The following is a 23,725-nucleotide window of genomic DNA, read 5'->3' as shown; positions in this document are numbered from 1 at the left end:
TAGAACGGTAGCACTAGACTGTCACTGTAACTCAGTGTGTCTTCTTATGTAGCCTGGAGTCGGACATATAGAAAACGGTTACGTAATAGGTACTGCTGTTGCCGGTTACCGTGTTTACAAGTTCCCTAGCAACCGCTGTTTACTTGCTTTTGCCTAGCAACCGTTGTTTACTCGTTGTTGCTACGCCATGATGTTTGCGTTGTCACACTTGCTTGAATGTGGGCAGTTCCCACATTTGTCTAAAGCAAGTGCATGTATGGGCTGATGGTCACCTTCTGGGATTCAAACATCTGTAAATGTCAAGATACTGTATGTAACCTGTAAAGATTTATGTATGAGCATTGGTTGTGTGAGATGGTATGGTATATATATTATACCTATAGAAAAACTCAATATGACTCTCATGCCTCTGTTTTTTATTTCAGCGTAAACTACTTGACACAAGTCTTGGGTTTGCTGGAGGAGTGATGGCCGCTGCTTCATATTGGTCACTTCTAGCTCCTGCAATAGAAATGGCTGAAGATTCAAAACTTTATGGACAAAATGGACAATATGCTGTTGTTCCTGTTGCTCTTGGATTTTTAATTGGGGCTCTTTTTGTTTGTGGGACCGATTTCTTCATTTCATCACTTGGTGTACATTCACCAAACCTCATTTTAGGTGATTGTTTAACTTATAAGTATGGTTTATGTGATTTGTTCCCTTACAGATATGGTTTTTGTCAGTGTTTCTCAACCACCAAGCCCTGGCATCAATTATACCAGGCCATGGTCTCACAAAGGTTGAGAACCATTGGTTTATGTGATTGGTTTGCATGGTGTGTTCCCTTAAGCTAAAGTTAAAGTTGTCCCTGTCCTTAACTATTTAAACACTATGTCATGAAAGTATATGGGGGAATGGATGTATAGATCCACATTTTCTTGACCTTGGCACAAGCTGGAGGTGAGTGGTCAGCTTCACGCCCTGGCCGCTTTACCCCCAGGGAAAGAGGCCCTGTTACTCATTGGATAGGAGGTTGAGTAGACCCTAGAGCCAGTCTGGATGACGTGGAGAAGATGATATTCTTCACCCTACCAGGACTCAAACCCTGACCCCTCAGCCATCCAGCCTGTAGCCAGTCACTATACCGACTGAGCTATACTTGCTATCCCAGTGTGTTGACTTAGAAGTAGAAACTGCTGCGTTCTCTTATACCCCATACATGAATTGAATATCTACTTTACTTTCTTTAACAGCATTGTCATCTGATGACATGTCTCATAAGGAAAAGGATGACAGGAATCCTTTGTTTTATGACACACATCATATGCAAACCACAGAAACAACAACAATTGAAGGTAAGTTTTAAAATATTTTATAACTAATTGTGACATATATGTTGAAGATTAGTGTCTTCTGAGATGTTACAATGTATAGTGTAATAAAAAGTTGGAGGAACCTGCTGTCTCCGTCTTCAGGGTAGAAGAATGCACTGAGTATAGAAAATATGGTACATATATAGGTAAGCAGAGGGTGAGAACTGGGTCCCCGCGTTAACCAACAGGCATAAGGAGAACTGTGTAAAGAATATTGGTCCCTAGATAGAGCAGTTTATTTTATTGCTAGTGGGGTGGAACTAAGTCCCTTGTACTGCGGCCACTTCTGGCCTATTGTACCAGCCCCAGATGATAGGTGAGGGTGATTGTGGAGCAGTTGGTGAAATGAAGATTGGCAGGGGAAACCGAAGTATTCGGAGAAAACCTGCCCCAGCGCCACTTTGTCCACCACAAATCCCACTTGACCAGACATGGGTTGAAACCTGGGCCGCCACGGTGGGAAGCCAGCGACTAACCGCTTGAGCTATGGCTCAGCCATTCCGGGCACAGTATATAAACAACTGTATACAGGGGAAGTGGTAGTAGAGAGGAGTAGTCACAGTGAACAGGGGATTTGCCCCACATGTAGCAAAGAGCAACATGAGAGCCACTTATTGAGGTGTGAAGGAACAAATATTTGGCGGGACAAGGTGTTGAATGAAAGGCATAGGAGTATTTATGCAGAAATTAAGTATTGGGAGGATAGTGCAGTGTAAGAATAAGGAGCAGTGGAACAAAATAAGGATATATATGCTTAAATGTAAACAGAAATGGGAGGATGGTAAGGAAGAATAGAAGTAAAGTTGATGTAAATTCAGATGACCAGTAATAAATAGGGGTGGCAACAGGGTATAAAAAAGAAAGGTAAAAGCTATTCCTGTAGTAGGCCATGGAGGCCCATAGGTTTGTGAGATGTTGAGGCTAACCAAATTTTCTAGACAGTCAGCTCACAGATGGTAGCGAGGTTGTCTGCCTTGCTTGCCGGCCACCCTTTACACCCAGGAAGATCCCTGGTACTCATTTCTGTTGGAGGCTGAGTTGACCCCAGGACCATAGTGCGGCTGGAAGGACTAGCACAGTTGAATAAGTGAATGATCACATTTGGAACAGAGTATGCTTAATTAAAATGTTAAAGTACAATAAGTGAGTTTTCTACCATAGGAGTAGTAATTTAAGCGGGATGGCGGAACATAGGACCAGGGAATCAAACTCCGGCACCCAGTAATTTTAAACTAACAGAACTAATGTAGTAATGGCTCTGAATGAACTGATGGCAGGTAGATCGAAATTGGGGGAACCAGAGTGTAGCATGTAGAGCCATTGCTAGGCAAATAAACAATGGCCCTTTCTGGTTGCGGCAACAAATACTTGCGCTACAATAGAAGAATGGTGTTTTCTTTGTGGTCCATGCCGAGATGTTATAACAAGGACAGCTGGAGCAATGACTTCAGTTCAGATGTGGAGTGTTAGCCAGTGGGCAATGATAGGAGCACAGAAGCTGGAGAATCTCCATTGTTAAGATCCATTACCAGGAAACAGCTACTGTAAAGTATGTTGATCAATGCTAGCACTGTGATTACTTGTGCTTATGAGTCATGTGTACAAGTGGTAAATAAATCCATTCACCAATCCAAACCCCGTCTGTAGTCACCCACACTCTGCATATGACAACAGTAAGGAAACTGTCATTCTTTGAAGGGCCCTTTGTTTCTACGGGAGAGTGGGGTGGGAGATGAAGTAGTGAAGACAAGAGAGGCCAGTACTCATTGAATCTCTTCACCTTTCTCCTCTTGTCTTTGTCAAGGCCCCTGTCCCATCCTCCCTCTCTCTATTCTCTATATGCCATATAGAGCTTACCCTTCTGCCCTGAAGATGGAAGCAACAGGTTGATAACAATCTACTAGACCAGGCATGTCCAACGTGTTGATCGCAATCGACCGTTCGAAGGCCTATAATGAAATTACACGTGAAAAGCATGTAAATTCACTTGCAATATAAAATAAGAAGGAGATCATAGCTACTATTCAAGCTTTTTAATTATCAAGAAACACCATTGTGCAGCGAATAGAAATGATGTGTGGAAACATAACTGAACAGTTGTTGAAAGATGTTTCCAGTTGTGTTGCTTTCTCCCTCCGACTGGATGAATCTACAGACGTCAGAGGCACAGCCCAGTTACTAGTTGCTTTTACAACAAACCTGTGTCGTGTTATTTTTACCAATATTTTTGCTTAAAGCGAGGTATGACGATAGGAGGGGGTGGTAGATCACTGGCAGTTTTGACACTAAAAAGTCGATCACAACCTGTTTGAAGTTGGACATGCCTGTGCTAGACTATACAGTGTCACATCCCAGAAGTCACTGCCATTAACACTTAATTTCTTTCAAATAAACATAAGTTGAATATATCATACTCAGATTTGAATTTTTATTTTTTTAAGGATTTGGTGAGGTGCTAGCAAATTCAAATCCTGTATCTAGAAGAAGAACAGCAAACAGTTCAGTACATCAAGAACTTTACAATCCAGCGAACGAAGGTCATGAAATAGCTACAAACCATCGTAACAAGAGTCGGTGGAAGAGGATAGTTCTACTAATTGTTGCCATTACTGTACATAACATACCAGGTAAGTGTAAAGATTCGACTTGGAAACTGAGAATTTTCCTCCTTATCTTCATTTGTATGAGTCAGGTCATGTGGATCAGTCCACTGTCATGGCCCCCTGTTGGACTGGCATTGACTTACAGTAGGGATTCTTGTCCTGAAGTTTCTGTGGCCTATATCTAATGTGTAATTTTAGCTTTCAGGATTTAGCCACACTGTCAGAGGGTTCCATGGGCTGTGAGTATGTTGAATGAGCACATGTCTTCATTGTGCGCATTGGACGTGTCCAGTCTTCAGGTTTTCCGACAATGGGAATAAACTTTTAGACACTTTAAAAAGAGGGAATTGTTCGTCATGTAATTGTCTGGGATATAACGCCATATAGTCCAGTGAAATCAACCGACGTTTCGGAGGAACATGTTGCCTCCATCTTCAGGGTTGAAGAGTGAGCTCAGCAAGAAACCTGCTTTTGTGCTTGTTTCTTACTCAGGTTATTTTTCAACTTTGAAGGGGGAGGTGATAAGTTCATCCGAAACGTCAGTTGATTTTCAGTGGACTACACAGCGCTATATCCCACAGGATAAAACTGTTCATAACCAGCTTTCCAGGAAACACTATGCATTTAATAAAATTCTGACATTTTGGATGTAGACACAGCTCTTGAAAGATCAGATTTGTATTCCATATCTGTGCTAGTCCCAGTTGATTTCATTGCCTTATTCTGGGATATGATGACATTTAATTAGTTGGTTCTTTAACAAGACTGTGAATATCAGAGACTGCCTCTGTGGTCTAGTCATCGATTCCCGACTCTACCACATTTTGTGAGAAGTAGTGGGTCTGCAACAGGGTCCACTGACCCTCGTGAGGATAACTGAGGAGCCATTTCAAGGAAATAGCAACTGCAGTCTAGTAAAGGAAGATTAACGGCCATGGGGATCCATTGTGCTGACCACGTAACACCCTCTCTATGCAAAAGTTGTCACTAATTTTGCCGACAAGTGGCTTTCACTCAGTAGGTATAGTTCGCTTGCAGACTACAGGCCACGGAGGTTTTTTTTATGAGGACTTTATAACACTGGATGATAAGATGATTAATGAATGAAGATTTGGAACAGTGCAGTTGTGGCCTAATCAATGTACTGTCCCAGAATCAGCCTGGAGGTACTAAAAAAACCCATGAAAATCCTCAGCCCAGATATATAAACCAAACACCTCCCAAATACAATAATAGAACACTACCACTGTACAAACCTACTCATTGGGCCGTGCCATAGCTCAAACGGTTAGTCGCTGGCTTCCCAACATGACGGACTGGGTTCAGTCCCGGGTCTGGTCACGTGGGATTTGTTGTGGACAAAGTGGCGCTGGGGCAGGTTTTCTCCGAGTACTTCAGTTTCCCCTGCTAATCTTCATTCCACCAATTGCTCCACAATCACCCTCACTTATCATCTGGGGCTGGTACAATAGGCCAGAAGTGGCCACAGTAAAAGGGACTTAGTCCCACCCCACTAGCCATAAAAATACCCACTCATTGACATCATGTAGACTGATAGATATTTACCACCATTTCCAAGGAATTTCTGCCTCCATCTTCAGGGTCAAAGTCAGTATGTTCCTCCAGAAACAATCAGATGATATGTCCTATCTCTTACATCCCAAGATTTCCTTTGGTACTCATTTGGTTTCAGAGGGCCTTGCAGTAGGGGTTGGGTTTGGTGCTATTGGAAACTCACCAGCAGCGACATTTGAAAATGCAAGGTAGGACTTTCTCCTTATCATATTATTATTTCTATTATAGGCCATTCCCAACTTACAGTAAACCAAACTTATGGCATTTATACGCTTACACCTCATAATCAACATCTGATATTTTTACCTCACACATGCTATTCAAGATTTGCACCAGATGTTAATTTATACAATACAACTTGTCCGTTCTCATCCACACTGTTGTCACCATCTTGGATGCTTGAATTATGTGTACATGTGATTTGGATATTTAATGTGCCATTCATTCATTTCCTTTATTTTCCATATATCCACACAGGTAAAAAACCTAGGATGTGGAAATAGTCCCTTTGAGAATAGATGTGTCCAGATACATATAATAAATTACATGAGTTACATAATTAAATCACATACATTAGTCAATTAACATAAATAATAAAATAAAAAATAAAAGCACTTAGTAATTTTTAATTAGTAAACATAATTTAAAAAGAACATTACTATAAAACTTAAAATTAATACAATTTAATTTAGATTACATAAATTAACTGAATTAAATGCATTACAAATTTACACACTCATGACCAGTTATGTTGATAATATTCATTCATAGAATAAAAAGATTGATGATATAAAAACCTCTTCAATGCAGATTTAAAACTTCTCTCATCAGTAGCCAACTTTTTTATTGTTTGAGGAAGATGATTAAAAACTTTAATACCTGATATGTATGCACCTTTATTGTATTTTTAGGTTAACTGCAGGTAAATATAAATCATTTATTAAATAAATACAATTGTGCATATTGACATAATTCCAAAGTCCTTGGCATGTAGCCTAGCAGGGTGTTGGTCATGTGAAAGACTTGGATAAGTAATCTCTAGATACAGCATTGTGGGCATTCATTTATTGACTGTATTTAAACTTTGACAAGAAGTTCTGACCAGAACTAATTGCATGCTTTCCTTTCACTACAATCTGAGGGTGGGCGTCACCAAGGAATGAATAGAAACAGTGCATCCAGCAGTTCTTTTATTGTTGCATGTGTATCCATTTCTGTAGGAACATGTTTATGGAGACATTGCCCAACAACGGCTGTCTCTTCTATATCAACTGTTCTGGCTTCCAGGTGTCATGTCATTTTGCTTCCTCCTTAACGGTGCTCAGCAGTTTGAGAGGCTGTAATGTTTGTATTATTGATGGGACAGAATTATTATTTATCTGTTGAGATTGGCTAAGGTGTCATGACATATGTATCAGATTTCATATAGATTGGCACAAGCATTCAGATGTTGATGGAGGGGGGACACAGACAGCAAGGTGTTCTCATAAGCCTACTTTTATTTTTTAAAACTAAGGAAAGTGGGCTAAAAATGTTTGTTATACAATTTATAACACTTATTTCCTCTTAACATGGTATCCACTGTAAATTCCTTCGAAAACAATGCTGTTATTCTGTCGTTGCTTCGATACTGATTTCCTTCGACAATGATGCTGTTATTTTTTCGTTGCTCGGATACTGATTTCCTTCGAAAACAATGGTGTTACTCTGTCGTTGCTTGGATACTGATTTCCTTCGACAATGATGCTCTTATTATGTCGTTGCATGGATACTGATTTCCTTCGACAATGACGCTCTTATTATGTCGTTGCATGGATACTGATTTTATTAGAAAATAATGCAGTTATTCTCTCATAGCTGGGATGCTGATTTCCTTCGACAGTAATGCACTTATTCTCTCGTTGGTTGGGTGCACACCTCAGTTTGTGTTCTGACATACAAGACAGAAACCAGTTTATTTCGAAGCAAAGAGAAGTTATTTCATTTTATATACAATGGGAGGTTACTTCTCATAAGGAAATGGTCTAGGAGAATCAGGAAGTGAGCAGGTAGGTAAAAAATTCATGAACACCAGCAATTTGAAAACCAGTTCGATAACGGTGAGCAAATTGAGGGGATGGCAGATTTAAGAAGCTCGTCAGTGCTATATATGATATTATAGTGGCATATATAAATTTATAGACTCATTAAGTCAGTATTTACACACAATTTATTTATTTTTGTCTTTTCGTATGAGACTGCTCTTCTTCTAACTTTGTAGCTAGGTGTTTTACCATTTCGCGGTATTGTGTTACCCCGCATTTATAGATTGGTGGTGGTTTAGGTTCTCCTGGTTGTTTACTTTTAGTGTTCATGACTATTTCATTTGCCTCAGTTGATTGCAAATCCTCCTCTGAGCGCTTCCTATATTGTTTGGGTGTCAAAAAGAAAGGGATATCCTTTCTTTGTAGTTTCTGTGGTATGGTTCGATCTCTTCCTTCCCAATACTCACTGCTAAATGTAGTTTGTTCTTATGTATGTCTCAACTAGTGTTTTGTTTTTGTTATTACTTGTTGATGGGGTTCTGTTAATTGTTGTTTGGTCCAAGGGCATCATAATGTAGCTGGTTTGTTGAAATGGGTATGGTAGTCCTGGGTCTGTGAATTGCTATTGCGTTACCTGTTGCTGTGGGTCTATATTACGACCTAGTCCCGGTGCTGTCCATGTGCCGGCCGCCTCACAGAAAGGTAGTTTATCATTTGTTTTGCAGTTTCAATAGAAAACTAAATTAATTATTATATTCTAAAAGAAACTAATTATTCTTCAGTCGGCTTTCTCTATTCGTTGCAAGGTTATCGCTCTCAACAATGGTTACAGCTATACAGTATATTCGATCTCAACAATACGTCTTCTCAGTCAGATTTCATTATTCGTTGCTAGGTTACCTCTCTCAACAGTGGTTACAACTGTACACTGTTTTCTCTAAGCGTATCCTAGTAACGAATGACTAGCTTATATAGTGACGTCTTCACTCTTCGCACTCCATATTGCGAATTTATTTCGAAGTGAACAGACGTTATTCTCGTTGCTCCGATAGTGGCCGGAGATTGTATTCTTGGCTTTCAAAGCAGAAATCAGTTTATTTTCAAGCTAAGAGAAGTAATTTAATTTGTTAGCAATGGGAGGTTATTTATCACAAGGAAATGTTGTAGGAGATCCAGGAAGTGAGCAGGTAGGTGGGAAATTGAAAAAAGGAACAGCAACTTGAAAAGCTGTTCGATAACGGCGAGCAAATTGAGAGGGTGGCAGATATAAGAAGCTCGTCCCTGCTATATATCATAATATTGTGGCATATATAAATACTAATTTACTGTAACGTGTTTAGTCATGTTTAGCCATTTTAACTTACAAATTAAATTAAAAATATAAATTTCTGTTCAATACATTTAACAAAATTTAAGTCTGCCTTTGAGCAGCGTAATGCAAGTTGGAGGTACACACTTGTACAAGTTTCGTTATCATGGGCTTTACTCATTACAAATAGAACAGCTAAGTAATTTTTCAGAATACCTATCCTGATAGGTCCAAAGACAGGGAACTTACAAAGAGGAGGTGTAGTCCATTTCACATTCACAAGGGAGAATCCTGTTTTATTAATTTTATGTAACATCCAGCAAAGTGTCTGCCCCTATGGCACTACTGTATATTTTTTGTAGGTCAATTCATAACCTCTGAAGATGAGATAATGCCAGTCTTTGTAGGCCGCTGATGTGTTTTGTGAAATTATTTACAGGGCGACTATTCACAGCGCCGCACAGGAGCTGGTCTTCAAAATATGGAATTGGATTCAAGGTACTCAGGCGCTTCCTCTTCAGGGGAAGAGGACGAGGTAGATGAAGGTGGGACTGACGTGAACAATACCATAAAATCTGGAATGGCTCAAGACAGAGGATCGCCGATTCTTTGCACAGGAAAGTGCATGGCAGGCGAAATAGAGGCCCTAAAGCGTGAGAGGGACGCACAACAACGAGAAATTGATGAACTCCGAGACCAGTGTAGGGATACTTGGGCCCTGAAATCTCATGCCGATAAAGTCACAGAAGAGAGGGACGCTCTCATAGTAGAAGCAGAACTCAATGCCCAGATTGCACGGAATTTGAAGAGGGAGAGGGACGCTCTGAGGCATGAAACAGAGGAGCTCAAGGCCCAATGTGAACACATTGGTGAACTGAAAGATCAGTTGCACATTTTAATGCAAAAATGCCGCAAGATGACAGATGAAAGAGACGCTTGGATATCGAAAGCCCAAAGTATGGAAGCGAATGGAGATGTGTTAAAGAGGGAGAGAAACGCCCTAAAACTCGAAACAAGGAAGCTCCGAGCCCAGGGTGAGAAAGCTGCACTTTTGGAAGAAGAATTAAAGGATGTAAAAGTGCAGCTTGCCTTCATCGCGAAAGAGAGAGACTCTTTCCAGCAGAGGTACCGACGCTCAGAAAAGGACTCTAAATCCATGAATAAGATTATAGAGGGCCTGAAACTTGAAGCAGAAGAGCTCCGTAAAAAGAACGAGAGTAATGCTCTTCTGGAAAAGCAATTAACCGCTGCAAGACGCCAGTGCGATGCTGCAACAAAAGAGAGAAACGCTTTCATTTTAAAGGCCCAGCAAGTAACCCAGACTAAAGGGACCCTACAGATGAAAATTGATGCTCTCAAAGTCGAAGTCGAAGATCTTCGATCAAAAAATAACGAAAGACAGTTACAGCAAGACGAACTGAGCGCTCTAAGACGGCTTTGCGACGACATGGAAAGAGACAGAGACTTCTACAAATTAGAAGCCAGACGGGCAGCAGAGACTAGGGTCGCCCAGACCAAAGTCATAGACGCCCTGAAATTGAAAATAGAGGATCTCCACGTCCAGTGCAAAAAGAGTTCGCTACTGGAAAAGCTATTAAACACCGCAGACCAGCAGTGGGACAATATGAGAAAAGAGAGAAACGCTTTCATACTGAAGGCCCAAAAAAGCAGAACGCAGTAGAGCGAACATACAGATGGAGAGGGATGCTCTCAAACTTGAAATAAAAAATCTTAGATCCAAGATTAACAATTAAACGCCACAAGACACCAGTGCCAAAATATGAAAGAAGAGAGAAACCCTTTCATACCTAGAGCGCAAACCACAGCAGCGAATAGTGAGGTCATGCGGAAGAATAGGGACGCTTACGAAAATGCAAGAGAAATAACGTGAACCCAGCGTCTCAAAAGGCTGTACAGGGACAGCAACTAAACGTTACAAGTGAAGACTGTGACATCGCAAAAAGAGAGATTCTTCAGTTCTCATAGTCCAACAGATGGGAACGGATATAGAGGCCACAGAGGACTTCAACGAAGCTGCTCTACTGTAAGAGGCATTAAAAGTTCTAAGAGGAGACTGTGACAACCTCGCGAAAGGGAGGAGGGGGTCCACGACTCTGCGCTGCTGGATAAGCCGAGGATCTAATCCAGGGCAATGACCCCGCGTTACTGGAAGAGAAATTTAATTCTGCAACACAACCGTGGGGAACATAAAAATGTGGGTACTCTATAATACTGTTGTCCAAAGTACGACAGCGGATACAGAGGCCGTAGAAGGAATAGATGGCGCACTGAAGATTGAAGGATAATCTGACACTGTCCAGACCGTTTCTGAGGCCCAGCCTGCTTCCTATCCAATGGCTATCTAGGTTCTTCCTCTGAGGATGAAGTAGCCGAGGCTTGAAGGTAACCACTCACCTCCAATTGCCGATTTCAAGAATTAGTGGATCTGTACATCCATGCCTCCATACGATTTCATGGAGTCGTGTTTAAAGAGTTAAGCGACAATTTTTTTACCCATATGCCATAGTTAATGCAGTTTTGTTGGTTATTGTTCTTCTTGCCTTGATGTATGTTGCCGCCACAAGCTCGATTTCAGGTATCGATCACTAAGACTCTGGAGCGTTCTGCGGCTCTTCATAAGGGGCATATTGCCAGGAAACAGCGCTAAATAGAATGAGCATAAAATGAACGGCTGTCTCTTCCCTCAGTTCGTGGCGCTGCACTGTTACCTGGGCCATAACATCCTTACTCTGAAGTCGAAGGTTTTCGCTTGTAAGCTTTAGAACTTTTTTTTTTATCTTCACACTCCTCTCTTACAAATTTCAATTCCATTTCCAGTAGCGAACTCTTTTTGCACTGGACGTGGAGATCCTCTATTTTCAATTTCAGGGCGTCTATGACTTTGTTCTGGGCGACCCTATTCTCTGCTGTCCATCTGGCTTCTGATTTGTAGAAGTCTCTCTCTCTCTTTTGATTTTGTCGCAAAGCCGTCTTACAATGTTCAGTTCATATCCGCTGTCGTACTTTGGACTGCAGTATTAAAAAGAATACCCAAATTTTTATGTTGCCCAAAGGTTGTGTTGCAGCCTTTAATTTCACTTCCAGTAACGCGGAGTCATTGCCCTGGATTAGATCCTCGGCTTATCCAGCAGCGCAGCGTCGTTGACTCCCTCCTCTCTTTCGCCAGGTTGTCGCAGTCTTCTCTTAGAACTTTTAATGCCTCTAACAGTAGAGCAGTTTCGTCGAAGTCCTCTGTGGGCTCTATGTCCGTTCCCATCTGTTGGACTTCGAGAATTGAAGAAATTTTTTCGCGATTTTGTCGTAGTCTTCTCTTACAACTTTTAATTGCTCTTCCAGTAGAGCAGTTTCGTCGGAGTCCTCTGTGGGCTCTATATCCATTCTCATCTGGTTGACTTCGAGAATTGAAGAATCTCTCGTTTTACGATGTTGTTGCAGTCTTCACTTGCAACGTTTAGTAACGTTTTCATGTACATCGTTAATCTTGGATCTAAGATTTTTTACTTCCAGTTTGAGAACATCCCTCTCCATCTGTATGTTCGCCCTACTGCGTTCTGCTTTTTGGGCCCTCAGTATGAAAGCGTTTCTCTCTTTCCTCATATTATCCCACTGCTGGTCTGCGACGCTTAATTGCTTTTCCAGTAGCGAACTCTTTTTGCACTGGACATGGAGATTCTCTATTTTCAATTTCATGGCGTCTATGACTTTGGTCTGGGCGACCCTAGTCTCTGCTGCCCGTCTGGCTTCTAATTTGTAGAAGTCTCTGTCTCTTTCCATGTCGTCGCAAAGCCGTCTTAGAGCGCTCAGTTCGTCTTGCTGTAACTGTCTATCGTTACTTTTTGATCGAAGATCTTCGACTTCGACTTTGAGAGCATTCATTTTCATCTGTAGGGTCCCTTTAGTCTGGGTTACTTGCTGGGCCTTTAAAATGAAAGCGTTTCTCTCTTTTGTTACAGCATCGCACTGGCGTCTTGCAGCGGTTAATTGCTTTTCCAGAAGAGCATTACTCTCGTTCTTTTTACGGAGCTCTTCTGCTTCAAGTTTCAGGCCCTCTATAATCTTCTTCATGGATTTACAGTCCTTTTCTGAGCGTCGGTACCTCTGCTGGAAAGAGTCTCTCTCTTTCGCGATGAAGGCAAGCTGCACTTTTACATCCTTTAATTCTTCTTCCAAAAGTGCAGGTTTCTCACCCTGGGCTCGGAGCTTCCTTGTTTCGAGTTTTAGGGTGTTTCTCTCCCTCTTTAAAACATCTCCACTCGCTTCCATACTTTGGGCTTTTGATACCAAAGCGTCTCTTTCATCTGTTATCTTGCAGCATTTTTGCATTAAAAAGTACAATTGCTCTTTCAGTTCACCAATGTGTTCACATTGGGCCCTGAGCTCCTCTGTTTCAAGCCTCAGAGCGTCCCTCTTCTTCTTCATGTTCCGTGTAATCTGGGCGTTGAGTTCTGCTTCTACTATGAGGGCGTCTCTTCTGTGACTTTGTCGGCGGTTCATTTGGGATTGGAGGGTTACAGTGACTAGCTAAATGGTTGTCCCTCTGCTTAATTGCTCAAGCAGTATGCCATGAGAACATATGGGATGGCGGAAGTACAGCTCCACCATTTTTGACATCGGCACTAAATGTAGGTGAATAGTGAACTTCACGTCCCAGCCACTTTACCGCCGGGGAAAGAGCCCATGGCTCAGTATGTGTGTGTGTGTGTGTGTGATAGAGAGATTTCTCTGAAATGTGTTTAATTTCCACACTTCATACATGTTTTCATCATGTACAGGTAGAAAATATAATATAGTACAAAATTTTTTAATTTAATTTTCTGTAAACTGTTTCATTACATTGGCAGTGGAGTAGGTTAAGTGTGCAGAAGAAAACTGAACACAGCAACAGGATGTAGGCACTGGAAGCCCCTCTCTCAGAAAGAAATATGTCTGGATGCTAATTCTGCAAATCAAAGGCAGACATTTCTGGAAGCTGAAAGAAACTTCGACAGTGATATCTGTAAAATATGTAAAACTCTATGTACGCAGTAAGAACAACACTTTATTTTGTCATTTGTGGTTTCATAACTTGTTTCATTAAAATAACATAACATCCTCTTATGTGAATCTATTGAAACAGCTTTCAAGGCAAAATAATGCAACCATTTCTATATACAGTGTATCCCCAAATGATGCAAATATGAGTTATATGAATCCGTAGATATACGGAAACATAAGTAAAGTAAAGTAAAGTAAGGGTATTTCAGCTTCATGGTCTTCAGTACTGGATATGTTTCTATTGTGTGAGTACATATTACTCTTATCTCGAACTATCCAAACTGTGTAAGCTGGGGACTTACTTCAGTAGTTCTTTGGTTGAGATAATGAGTGCGGAGGCGTGGTGGTCACTAGTCTCTGTCGCCATGTGTTGGACTCCTGCTGTGATAGTTCTTTACTAGTTCTACATTAGTAGTTCCAGCTATGATTCTGTATTTCAGCATCCCGTTGTAATTGTTCACATAAGCGTCCATTTGTCTATATCCGTCTAAATTGCAACACTTGTTTTACACTTCAATATATTCTTTAACACTTAACACTACATGTTTCGGCCTCAAAGGGCCATCTTCAGGTCTTGATTGAATATCTGTAATAAAACACCTGAAGATGGCCCTTTGAGGCCGAAACATGTAGTGTTAAGTGTTAAAGAATTTATTTAAGTGTAAAACAAGTGTTACAATTTAGATTGATATTGACAAATGGACGCTAAAGTTCCAGCTATAGTGATTCTTTAAAGGTGAATTGCTACATCTTTAACTGCCTTCCCTTTTCTTTATGTTAAACTATGTATCAGGAAGGCAGAAGGAATAGTGTGAATGTCAGTAATCACTAGGGTGATTACAAATTCATAGATGCAAACAACATGACTAGCTATGTTGGGTGTCAGGGTAAAGCCCAACTTTTTCTGTCTGTTCTTATTGAGCCTCTCTCTGGCAGGGCAACTGTAACCTTGTTGATGCACGATCATGCATGCTCACTACAGTGATACCTTGGATACACCCTGCTCTCATTTATTAGTGCTCTGGTGATGAATTTAACTCAGATTAGTCCCTTGCAAGCATTTACTACACTCCCAATTTTGCTCTAATAACTTGCTTTCCAGAATTTTGCAATTTATAAGTTACATCTTCATTGGTTGCATCCTGTTGTGTGTTTGAGACATATACGAGTCAAGAGTCAGGTTACGCAGCACACAGCAAATATTCTCGCTTCAAATGTTTTACAATAGACTTTTTATCCCTGCCTGTTGTAAAACGTGAAAAGCGAGAATGTTTGTTATGTGATGGTTAACCTAACTCCTGTACAGTATATATGTTATAAGTTACACTTTTACTCTTCATTCCCTTTGCCAGTGATTACTCAGTATTCTTCAGTAATTCAAATTATTTCTTCAGCAGAGCACAGAACACAGCTATGAATGAAAGTCAAAACCAGAGTTTTTCATTTCTTAAACTGGGATGCTCTGATGTAATGGGCTAACAGAACTCTCAGGTTCCCTCAAAGAGCCTCCCCATATACTCACATTATTTGCCTAATTCAAAACTTAGTAACTCTAAAAAGTTAGCACCTTACAATTAGCAAAAGCTGCCATGAACATTTGGCTTGTAAGACCTAAACTGCTCTTTTAAAAGGCCTCTGATTGATATTAACTAAACTTGGACCTGTGGCCCTCCTACTATAAATTTATTGCCGGACTTTGATTTCAAATGTTGGATTTCCAAGGCGATGCCATAGTGTCAAAACTAACTAGATTTCCAGGAAAATGCTGATGTCTGCATTCTGTTTGCATGGCAAGAATGGACCTAAGTCTCATTCTAAATCTCCCTTTAGATAAATCTTACAGCTTATATCTAAACACCATGCTTGTTAATAATTAAGCTTCTTATTATTAATGAGCAGTTACATTACTGGATTTACACCTGTGACAGCAGGCAGTATGAGATTTTAAGACGCACAGAAGGAAAATCCGTGAGAAATTTTAAAAAGTTATAGAATTTAAAGGTAAAATACATTAGAAGATAAATGATTACATAACAGAATAAAACAACTTGGGCACATTATAAGAATGAAGAAAGGCTGAATTCATAGACAGTTTTTAACGTGGAGCTAAGAACACCAGAATAGGAAAGATGTCAACCAAAAGCAAGGAAGGAAGAATATACAAGAAAAACTGTGGAGTTTGAGGAAGACATAGATGAAGATGTTTCGTTGCTGGATGACCCAGATAAAAATTGACACATCAGAGGAGGAAAAAGAAATGAAAAAACACATATTTAGCTTATGTTTCCAGAACATGTTGCTTGCGTCATATTCTTTTAGTTCACCCTGTAAGCAAATATTTGCTTTCTCTTTGAAATTCTTCAGTTTGTCATTAGCTTGCGCATTTTGTGATTAATCTGACTGCATAAATCTGTGCTTGTGACAATTCACTGTGCAGGCATAAAATATAATGAAATGGTTAATTTTTAATTATCCAAACAAGATGCATATTGGAGAAGAAATCTGCCCTTGAATATTTATTGATTCACATTTTCATTAAAATACTATACATCAGTCCTCACAATCACAGCTACTTGCTTTGTAGCGATAGCAGCAATACAAGCCAGTGGAATACATATCAAGTACAGTACACAGCCAAAGAACACATATGTTGTATTACTTTTTTTTTACAGCAGTGATCATCACGATTATGGTCTTTGGAAGTGTGACACTGTCAAGTTTGGTAGACAGGTACCAACATTTTGAAGGAACCTGTTGCCACTATCTTCAAGCTAGAAGACCTGAAGACAGAGGTAACAAGTTCCTATGAAACGCTGGCACCTATCGACTAAAATGCAGTGTCACAATTAAGAACACATTGATATGTATTAGGTGACACCCCTGCTTTCAGACTGAAACTCTGAAATAAGAAGCAGGTCCTATACAGTAGTACTTCAGCAGAAGGAATGTTGCATGTCAATAAAAATGTCATAAGTATGTAAAACTAATTAACATATTTAATAATGAAAACATAAATTTAACGAACTTCATGACTGTATAATTAGCTACTGGCATCTCACCACAGAGCCTTCAGTTAAAGCTCAGGTTAAGCACAATGGACCATTGAAGGTCTCAATGCTAGGGCCAGTTTTATGGCTCACCCCTCATACTCATAAACCTTAGGTTAGCCCATGCTGGATTTATGGTAAACAAAGTGGCACTGGGACAGGTTTTTCCCCGAGTTTTTCAGATCCTACCATGCCAATTAATACTGCACCAGTGTTCCATTCTATCATCTATCGTCCAGGGCACATGCAACAGGCCAATTTGTGAATGCAGTATTGAGGGACTTCCTTTGATCCCACCCCAAGGCAGAAACCTAACTCACCGGGAAAGAAACCTCCTGAAAGAGCTGATAATTGTTAAGTTGGTTAGAAATTTAATTTCAAAATACAATGCTAGAGAGAAACAATACAATTTTAGCCTGTGATTTACCTTCTACAACTTGGGGTACTCAGAGTAATGTTAATGCCCAGTTCATACCATGAATTTTACTTTTTTTTTAAATGGTTTAGTGGGGGTTGGTGTCAAGCTGGGTCCACTCGGCACAGTGGCCACTGATTGGCCAATTGTACCTGTACCGGGTGGTTATGATGATGGAGAATTTGGTGGAATGAAGATTGGCAGGGGAAACGGAAGTACTCAGAGAAACCCCGCCCCAGCGCCACTTTGTCCACCACAAATCCCACTTGACCAGACCCGGGATCGAACCCGGGCCGCCGCGGTGGGGAATCACCGACTAACCGCTTGAGCTATGTCGCGGCCAATTTGAACTTGACATACTGGCTAGAGTCCTGCAAGTGCAACAGCCACGCTACGTCACACCATGTGTAGGCTAACTTGCTGAAGAATAGTCCCGCGTTTTAACACGGTATCCACTGTAGCGTTTCGAGCAGCTCCGCTGTGTAGGTTGACAAATGTAATGCAAATTTTCACGAAACCCTTAACAAAATTATTGAAGCTTCACTTGAAGGCTCAGCCGAAGCACACACATTCCCAAACCCAAGTTTCGAGGTTTCATATGTCGGCTCATCCTTCTTTCTTAGATCACTTTTTATTTCGCATTTCCTTAAATGTTCTAGAACATTCCAGAAATTTCAGGATAATTCTAGTCCCGGAAATTCCAACTGTTTCCCGTCTAATTGAGTGCTAACACGCGAGGGTAACATTATCTTCACTCGCTCCAGCGTAACCTGAGTTCTATGAAGCTTTGCTCATCAACAGTTAAATGGCACTGGATTGCCAAACATTATGGGAAATGAAATGTGTCTTGCGTGAAACGGATTATTAATGTGCTAGGAGAATGTACTGCAATAAAACAGAAATGAAATATTTTACTTCGCTTATCAACATCATTTCCATTTTGACACAATAAAACAGGCTGCTGAAAGGCATGGCATTGAGCGCGCAATATGCAGATGGTTCTGTGCTATGCTGGAAAGCAGGAATATAAGTGCTGCATTATCTGGAGAGACCCTGAGAGCGTCTGCAGCAAGAGGGTGTCCACAGGGAGGTGTCCTGTACCCTCTGCTATGGAGCCTGGTCGTTGATCTTCTTTGGGAGCTCAAGAGTAAAGGTCATTTCACAGTAGGACATGCAGATGAAACAGCAATCCTAATCAATGGGGAATTCCCTTAGACTGTGTCAGAGGTCTTACAAACGCCCTTCACACAGTTCCACAGTGGTGCGAAAGAACAAACTTGTCTATCAATCCAGACAAGACGGTAATTATACCCTTTATTAGGAGGAGGGATATCAAGGGGCTTAAGGAACCAATCCGGATAATGTGAGGAGAGACGTACCTTTATAGCAGCTTTTATGTAATATCCACACGCCTAACTTTTAAATGTAAATATTCAGTGTGAGTGGTTATGACATACCTTTGATTTTAATACCACATAAAAAAGTTTAAGTTGTCCATCTGCTTAATTAACTAAGCACCACACCATGAAGCCATAGCAGGGAGTAAGGGTGTAGATTCATACTTAACCTGAGCATAAGGTACAGGTGAGTCTGTGAAAACTGAAACAGACAAAGTGGTACAGTACTTCTTCCTTATTTCGTCTTTCAGATATTCTTCTATATGATTCATAAAGTTTGCGCATACCCCAAAAGGGAAGTAGCATACCCATTCTCTAAGCCCTGTTAAAATCTAAATGCTTATTATTGCATGACATTTGCCTGCTCTCCCATTACACGCACGCACGCACGCACGCACAGTTACATATGATTTTGGATATGTCAACAAGCATGTGGTACGAGTACAATGAAAATTAGCAGTGGAAAATACTGCTCTCTTCCCTGCGAACACATTTTCAAGCAGTCTTGCCTTGAAAGCAAATTTTGTGGTTGCCCCACCCCAAAATTAAGGAGGGGGGACTGACACTCATACATGGCCCACTTATGTATTGGGTTCACAAAAAAACAGTAGCTCATACTGTATGAAGTGATTTGGTAGAGTAATTGCAAGTAAGTCAAGAAAGAAGCCACCAGCAAGTACGTAGGATATCAAAATGTCAGCTGATTTTCACTGGACTACATGACGTTGAATCCCAGGAGATATAAATCTTAAACCGTCCCCCAATCTACTCTTTAGGGATATCGAAGTCCAGGCGCCATGATAGAGCTTTTATTAATTAAAGGAGAAAATGAAAGATTTTCTATCAGCAGTTCAGTTGCTAATACGTGTATATATTTTTTAATTCATTGCTAGTGGGGTGGACCCCCTCGTTGGTGTGCTATCCACCTTATCGTGGTGAGGGGTTTGAGTATGCCAAGGACCCTGAGAGCTATACCAGCGGTAGCGTAGCTACTGGCAGGGCCTCCCTTGCTGGACAGGTCAAAGGGTAGGCATCAGACGAAGAGAGACACCAAAAACTGATGCCGGAAGCAGCGTCATCAGCAGCGACTTGAAGCACAGAGCAAATGATGCTCGAGATGGTTCAAGTTCGTATAGCAACAGGCGTGACCAGAGTGGTTTGAACGGCTGCTGTACTGCGATGTGGAAAGCAAATGGAAAAACTACCACATTATCACTTTTCCTGGATAGTCTCTTTCCAAAAACAGAAGATCGCATTAAGTGGAGGAACTGTTTTGGAAGAGACTGTGGACCTGTCGTCCGACAGATTACTGATCAGATCAGTGGGGTGGGACTCAGTCCCTTGTCCTGCAGCCACTTCTGCCCTATTGTACCAGTCCCAGATAATAAGTGAGGGTGATTGTGGAGCAATTGGTGGAATGATGATTGGCGGGGGAAACCGAAGAACTCGGAGAAGATCCGCCCCAGCGACACTTTGTCTACCACAAGTCCCACTTGTTCAGACCCGGGATCGAACCAGGGCCTCCGCGTTGCGAAGCCAGCGACTAACCGCTTGAGCTATGGCGCGGTCTTAATACGAGTATAAGGTGTTGTTAAATTGTCGAAATGTCTGCAAATTAGATGACAAACTAGAACTGTTTCCAACACTCAGCCAACATACACAAACATGCGGTTCATTTCTGAAATTTGGTCAACCAGCTAAAACCCGTTGTTTATTAAAATTATGTATTTCCATCTACGGAAGGCCACATGCAGAGGCAAAATGACTCGCTTTTTGCTCGCAAGTTAAAAGGTCGTATTGTTACATCAATTTCTGCTTTCTCTTTAGACGATAATGCTTTTATTCATACGTTGCTTGGATATCGAATTCCTTCGAAAACAGTGTTGTTATTCTGTCGTTCCTTGGATGCTGATTTCCTTCGAAACAATGCTGTTATTCTATCGTTGCTTCGATACTGATTTCCTTAGAAAACAATGCTGCTATTCTGTCGTTGCTTCGATAATGATTTCCTTCGAAAACAATGCTGTTATTCTGTCGTTGCTTCGATAATGATTTCCCTCGAAAACAATGCTGTTATTTTGTCGTTGCTTCGATACTGATTCCCTTAGAAAACAATGCTGTTATTCTGTCGTTGCTTCGATAATGATTTCCTTCGAAAACAATGCTGTTATTCTGTCGTTGCTTCGATACTGATTTCCCTCGAAAACAATGCTGTTATTTTGTCGTTGCTTCGATACTGATTCCCTTAGAAAACAATGCTGTTATTCTGTCGTTGCTTCGATACTGATTTCCTTCGAAAACAATGCTGTTATTCTGTTATAATCAATAGGCCATTTTTTGTACCCTGAAGTGTGAGAGAGCTATTGATCCTTGGAATGTCCATTGCTGCTTTAGTAATCTGTGCATCAGGCAAGTTTAGGACACATTGCTCTAGAGTCTAGACCATCGTGGAATCTGTCCATTTTCGGACCATGAAATTTACTACTGGGAGCTGCCAAAAATGCTAATGGTCTCATTCATAGCTATAGCTTGTAATAAAAAATCACATAAAATTGAAATCATGAAATACAGTGGAAATAATTAATTGCGTATTTAAAACTTTAATCGCCCTACAAATTGTAAAACTGTGCGGGCTCATGCCTTAGTTTTGGAGGCCCCAGAAATCTTGGCCGTCCGTTGCATTATCTGAGGGGTTGGGGGATTGGACCAGGTTTAATATAACTTCACTGACATCCTTCCCAAAGGAAATGCGTGAAGTGATACCGAACACAGTCAGAAAAATGGTGTGTAAGAACCTCTGCAGTACAAAAGATCTGGTTGCCGAATTATTTATTGCTTTTCTTCCTTTCCCACCCCCAGGCAGAAACCTCACTCCACGGGGAAGAAACCTCTTGAAAGAGCTGAGAATTGTTAAGTTGGTTAGAAATTTAATTTCGAAACACAATGCTAGAGAAAAACAATAAAATTTTAGCCTGTTATTTACCTTCTACAACTTGGGGTACTCAGAGTAATGTTAATACCCAGTTCATACCTATGAATTTGCCTTTTTTTTATAATTCGCTTAGTGGGAGGTGGAGTCCAACTGGGTCCACTGGGCACAGCGGCCACTGATTGGCCTATTGTACCTGTCCCGGGTGGTTATGATGATGGCCAATTTGGTGGAATGAAGATTGGAAAGGGAAACCGAAATACTCAGAGAAAACCCGCCCCAGCGCCACTTTTTCCACCACAGATCCTACTTGACCAGACCCGGGAACGAACCCGGGCCGCCGCGGTGGGAAGTCAGCGACTAACCGCTTGAGCTATGGCGCGGCCCATTGAGCTTGACATACTGGCTACAGTCCTGCAAGTGCAACAGCCGCGCTACGTCACACCATGTGTAGTGTAACTTGCCGAAGAAAATCCTGCGTTTTAACACGGTATCCACTGTAAATTCCTTCGAAAACAATGCTGTTATTCTGTCGTTGCTTGGATACTGATTTTATTAGAAAATAATGCAGTTATTCTCTCATAGCTGGGATGCTGATTTCCTTCGACAGTAATGCACTTATTCTCTCGTTGGTTGGGTGCACACCTGAGTTTGTGTTCTGACATACAAGACAGAAACCAGTTTATTTCGAAGCAAAGAGAAGTTATTTAATTTTATAGCAATGGGAGGTTACTTATCACAAGGAAATGTTGTAGGAGAATCAGGAAGTGAGCAGGTAGGTAAAAAATTCATAAACACCAGCAATTTGAAAACCACTTCGATAACGGTGAGCAAATTGAGGGGATGGCAGATTTAAGAAGCTCGTCAGTGCTATATATGATATTATAGTGGCATATATAAATTTATAGACTCATTAAGTCAGTATTTACACACAATTTATTTATTTTTGTCTTTTCGTATGAGACTGCTCTTCTTCTAACTTTGTAGCTAGGTGTTTTACCATTTCGCGTTAGTGTGTTACCCCGCATTTATAAATTGGTGGTGGTTTAGGTTCTCCTGGTTGTTTACTTTTAGTGTTCGTGACTGTTTCATTTGCCTCAGTTGATTGCAAATCCTCATCTGAGCGCTTCCTCTCTTGTTTGGGTGTCAAATTGTCGTTTCTGTGCTTTGGTTCGATCCCTTCCTTCCCTATACTCGCTGCTAAATGTAGTTTGTTCTTATGTATATCTCAACTAGTGTGTTGTTTTTGTTATTACTTGTCGATGGGGTTCTGTTAATTGTTGTTTGTTCCAAAGGCATCATAATATAGCTGGTTTGTTGAAATGAGTAGGGTGGTACTGGGACTGTGAATTGCTATTGCGTTACCTGTTGCTGTGGGTCTATATTACGACCTAGTCCCGGTGCTGTCCATGTGCCGGCCGCCTCACAGGAAGGTAGTTTATAATTTGTTTTGCAGTTTCAGTAGAAAAATAAATTTAATATATTATATTCTAAAAGAAACTAATTATTCTTCAGTCGGCTTTCTCTATTCGTTGCAAGGTTATCGCTCTCAACAATGGTTACAGCTATACAGTATATTCGATCTCAACAATACGTCTTCTCAGTCGGATTTCATTATTCCTTGCTAGGTTACCTCTCTCAACAGTGGTTACAACTGTACACTGTTTTCTCTAAGCGTATCCTAGTAACGAATCACTAGCTTATATAGTGACGTCTTCACTCTTCGCACTCCAAATTGCGAATTTATTTCGAAGTGAACAGACGTTATTCTCGTTGCTCCGATAGTGGCCGGAGATTGTATTCTTGGCTTTCAAAGCAGAAATCAGTTTATTTTCAAGCTAAGAGAAGTAATTTAATTTGTTAGCAATGGGAGGTTATTTATCTCAAGGAAATGTTGTAGGAGATCCAGGAAGTGAGCAGGTAGGTGGGAAATTGGAAAAAGAAACAGCATCTTGAAAAGCTGTTCGATAACGGCGAGCAAATTGAGAGGGTGGCAGATATAAGAAGCTCGTCCCT

At 40.8% G+C, this 23,725-nt stretch overlaps 2 protein-coding genes across 2 annotated transcripts in view; both read left to right on the top strand.

Annotated features, from left to right (window-relative positions):
- LOC111865765 (zinc transporter ZIP11-like) overlaps positions 1-10,814 on the top strand; it is a 14,676-nt gene extending 3,862 nt beyond the window's left edge. Inside the window, exons 2-6 of the mRNA XM_023854069.2 lie at positions 426-660; positions 1,236-1,337; positions 3,797-3,982; positions 5,652-5,721; positions 9,306-10,814. Of these exons, the coding sequence (XP_023709837.1) occupies positions 426-660; positions 1,236-1,337; positions 3,797-3,982; positions 5,652-5,721; positions 9,306-9,405 (693 nt within the window). The 3' untranslated portion in view covers positions 9,406-10,814. The remainder of the gene's footprint in view (positions 1-425; positions 661-1,235; positions 1,338-3,796; positions 3,983-5,651; positions 5,722-9,305) is intronic.
- LOC111865695 (cingulin) overlaps positions 9,425-23,725 on the top strand; it is a 15,987-nt gene continuing 1,686 nt past the window's right edge. The window contains exon 1 of the mRNA XM_023853952.2: positions 9,425-10,339. Within this exon, the coding sequence (XP_023709720.1) occupies positions 9,447-10,339 (893 nt within the window). The 5' untranslated portion in view covers positions 9,425-9,446. The remainder of the gene's footprint in view (positions 10,340-23,725) is intronic.

Source organism: Cryptotermes secundus, unplaced genomic scaffold, assembly GCF_002891405.2.
Source record: "Cryptotermes secundus unplaced genomic scaffold, Csec_1.0 scaffold4304, whole genome shotgun sequence".
NCBI lineage: Eukaryota > Metazoa > Arthropoda > Insecta > Blattodea > Kalotermitidae > Cryptotermes > Cryptotermes secundus.
The sequence above is the reverse complement of the archived record's forward strand: the minus strand, read 5'-3'. Positions and strand labels throughout refer to the sequence as shown.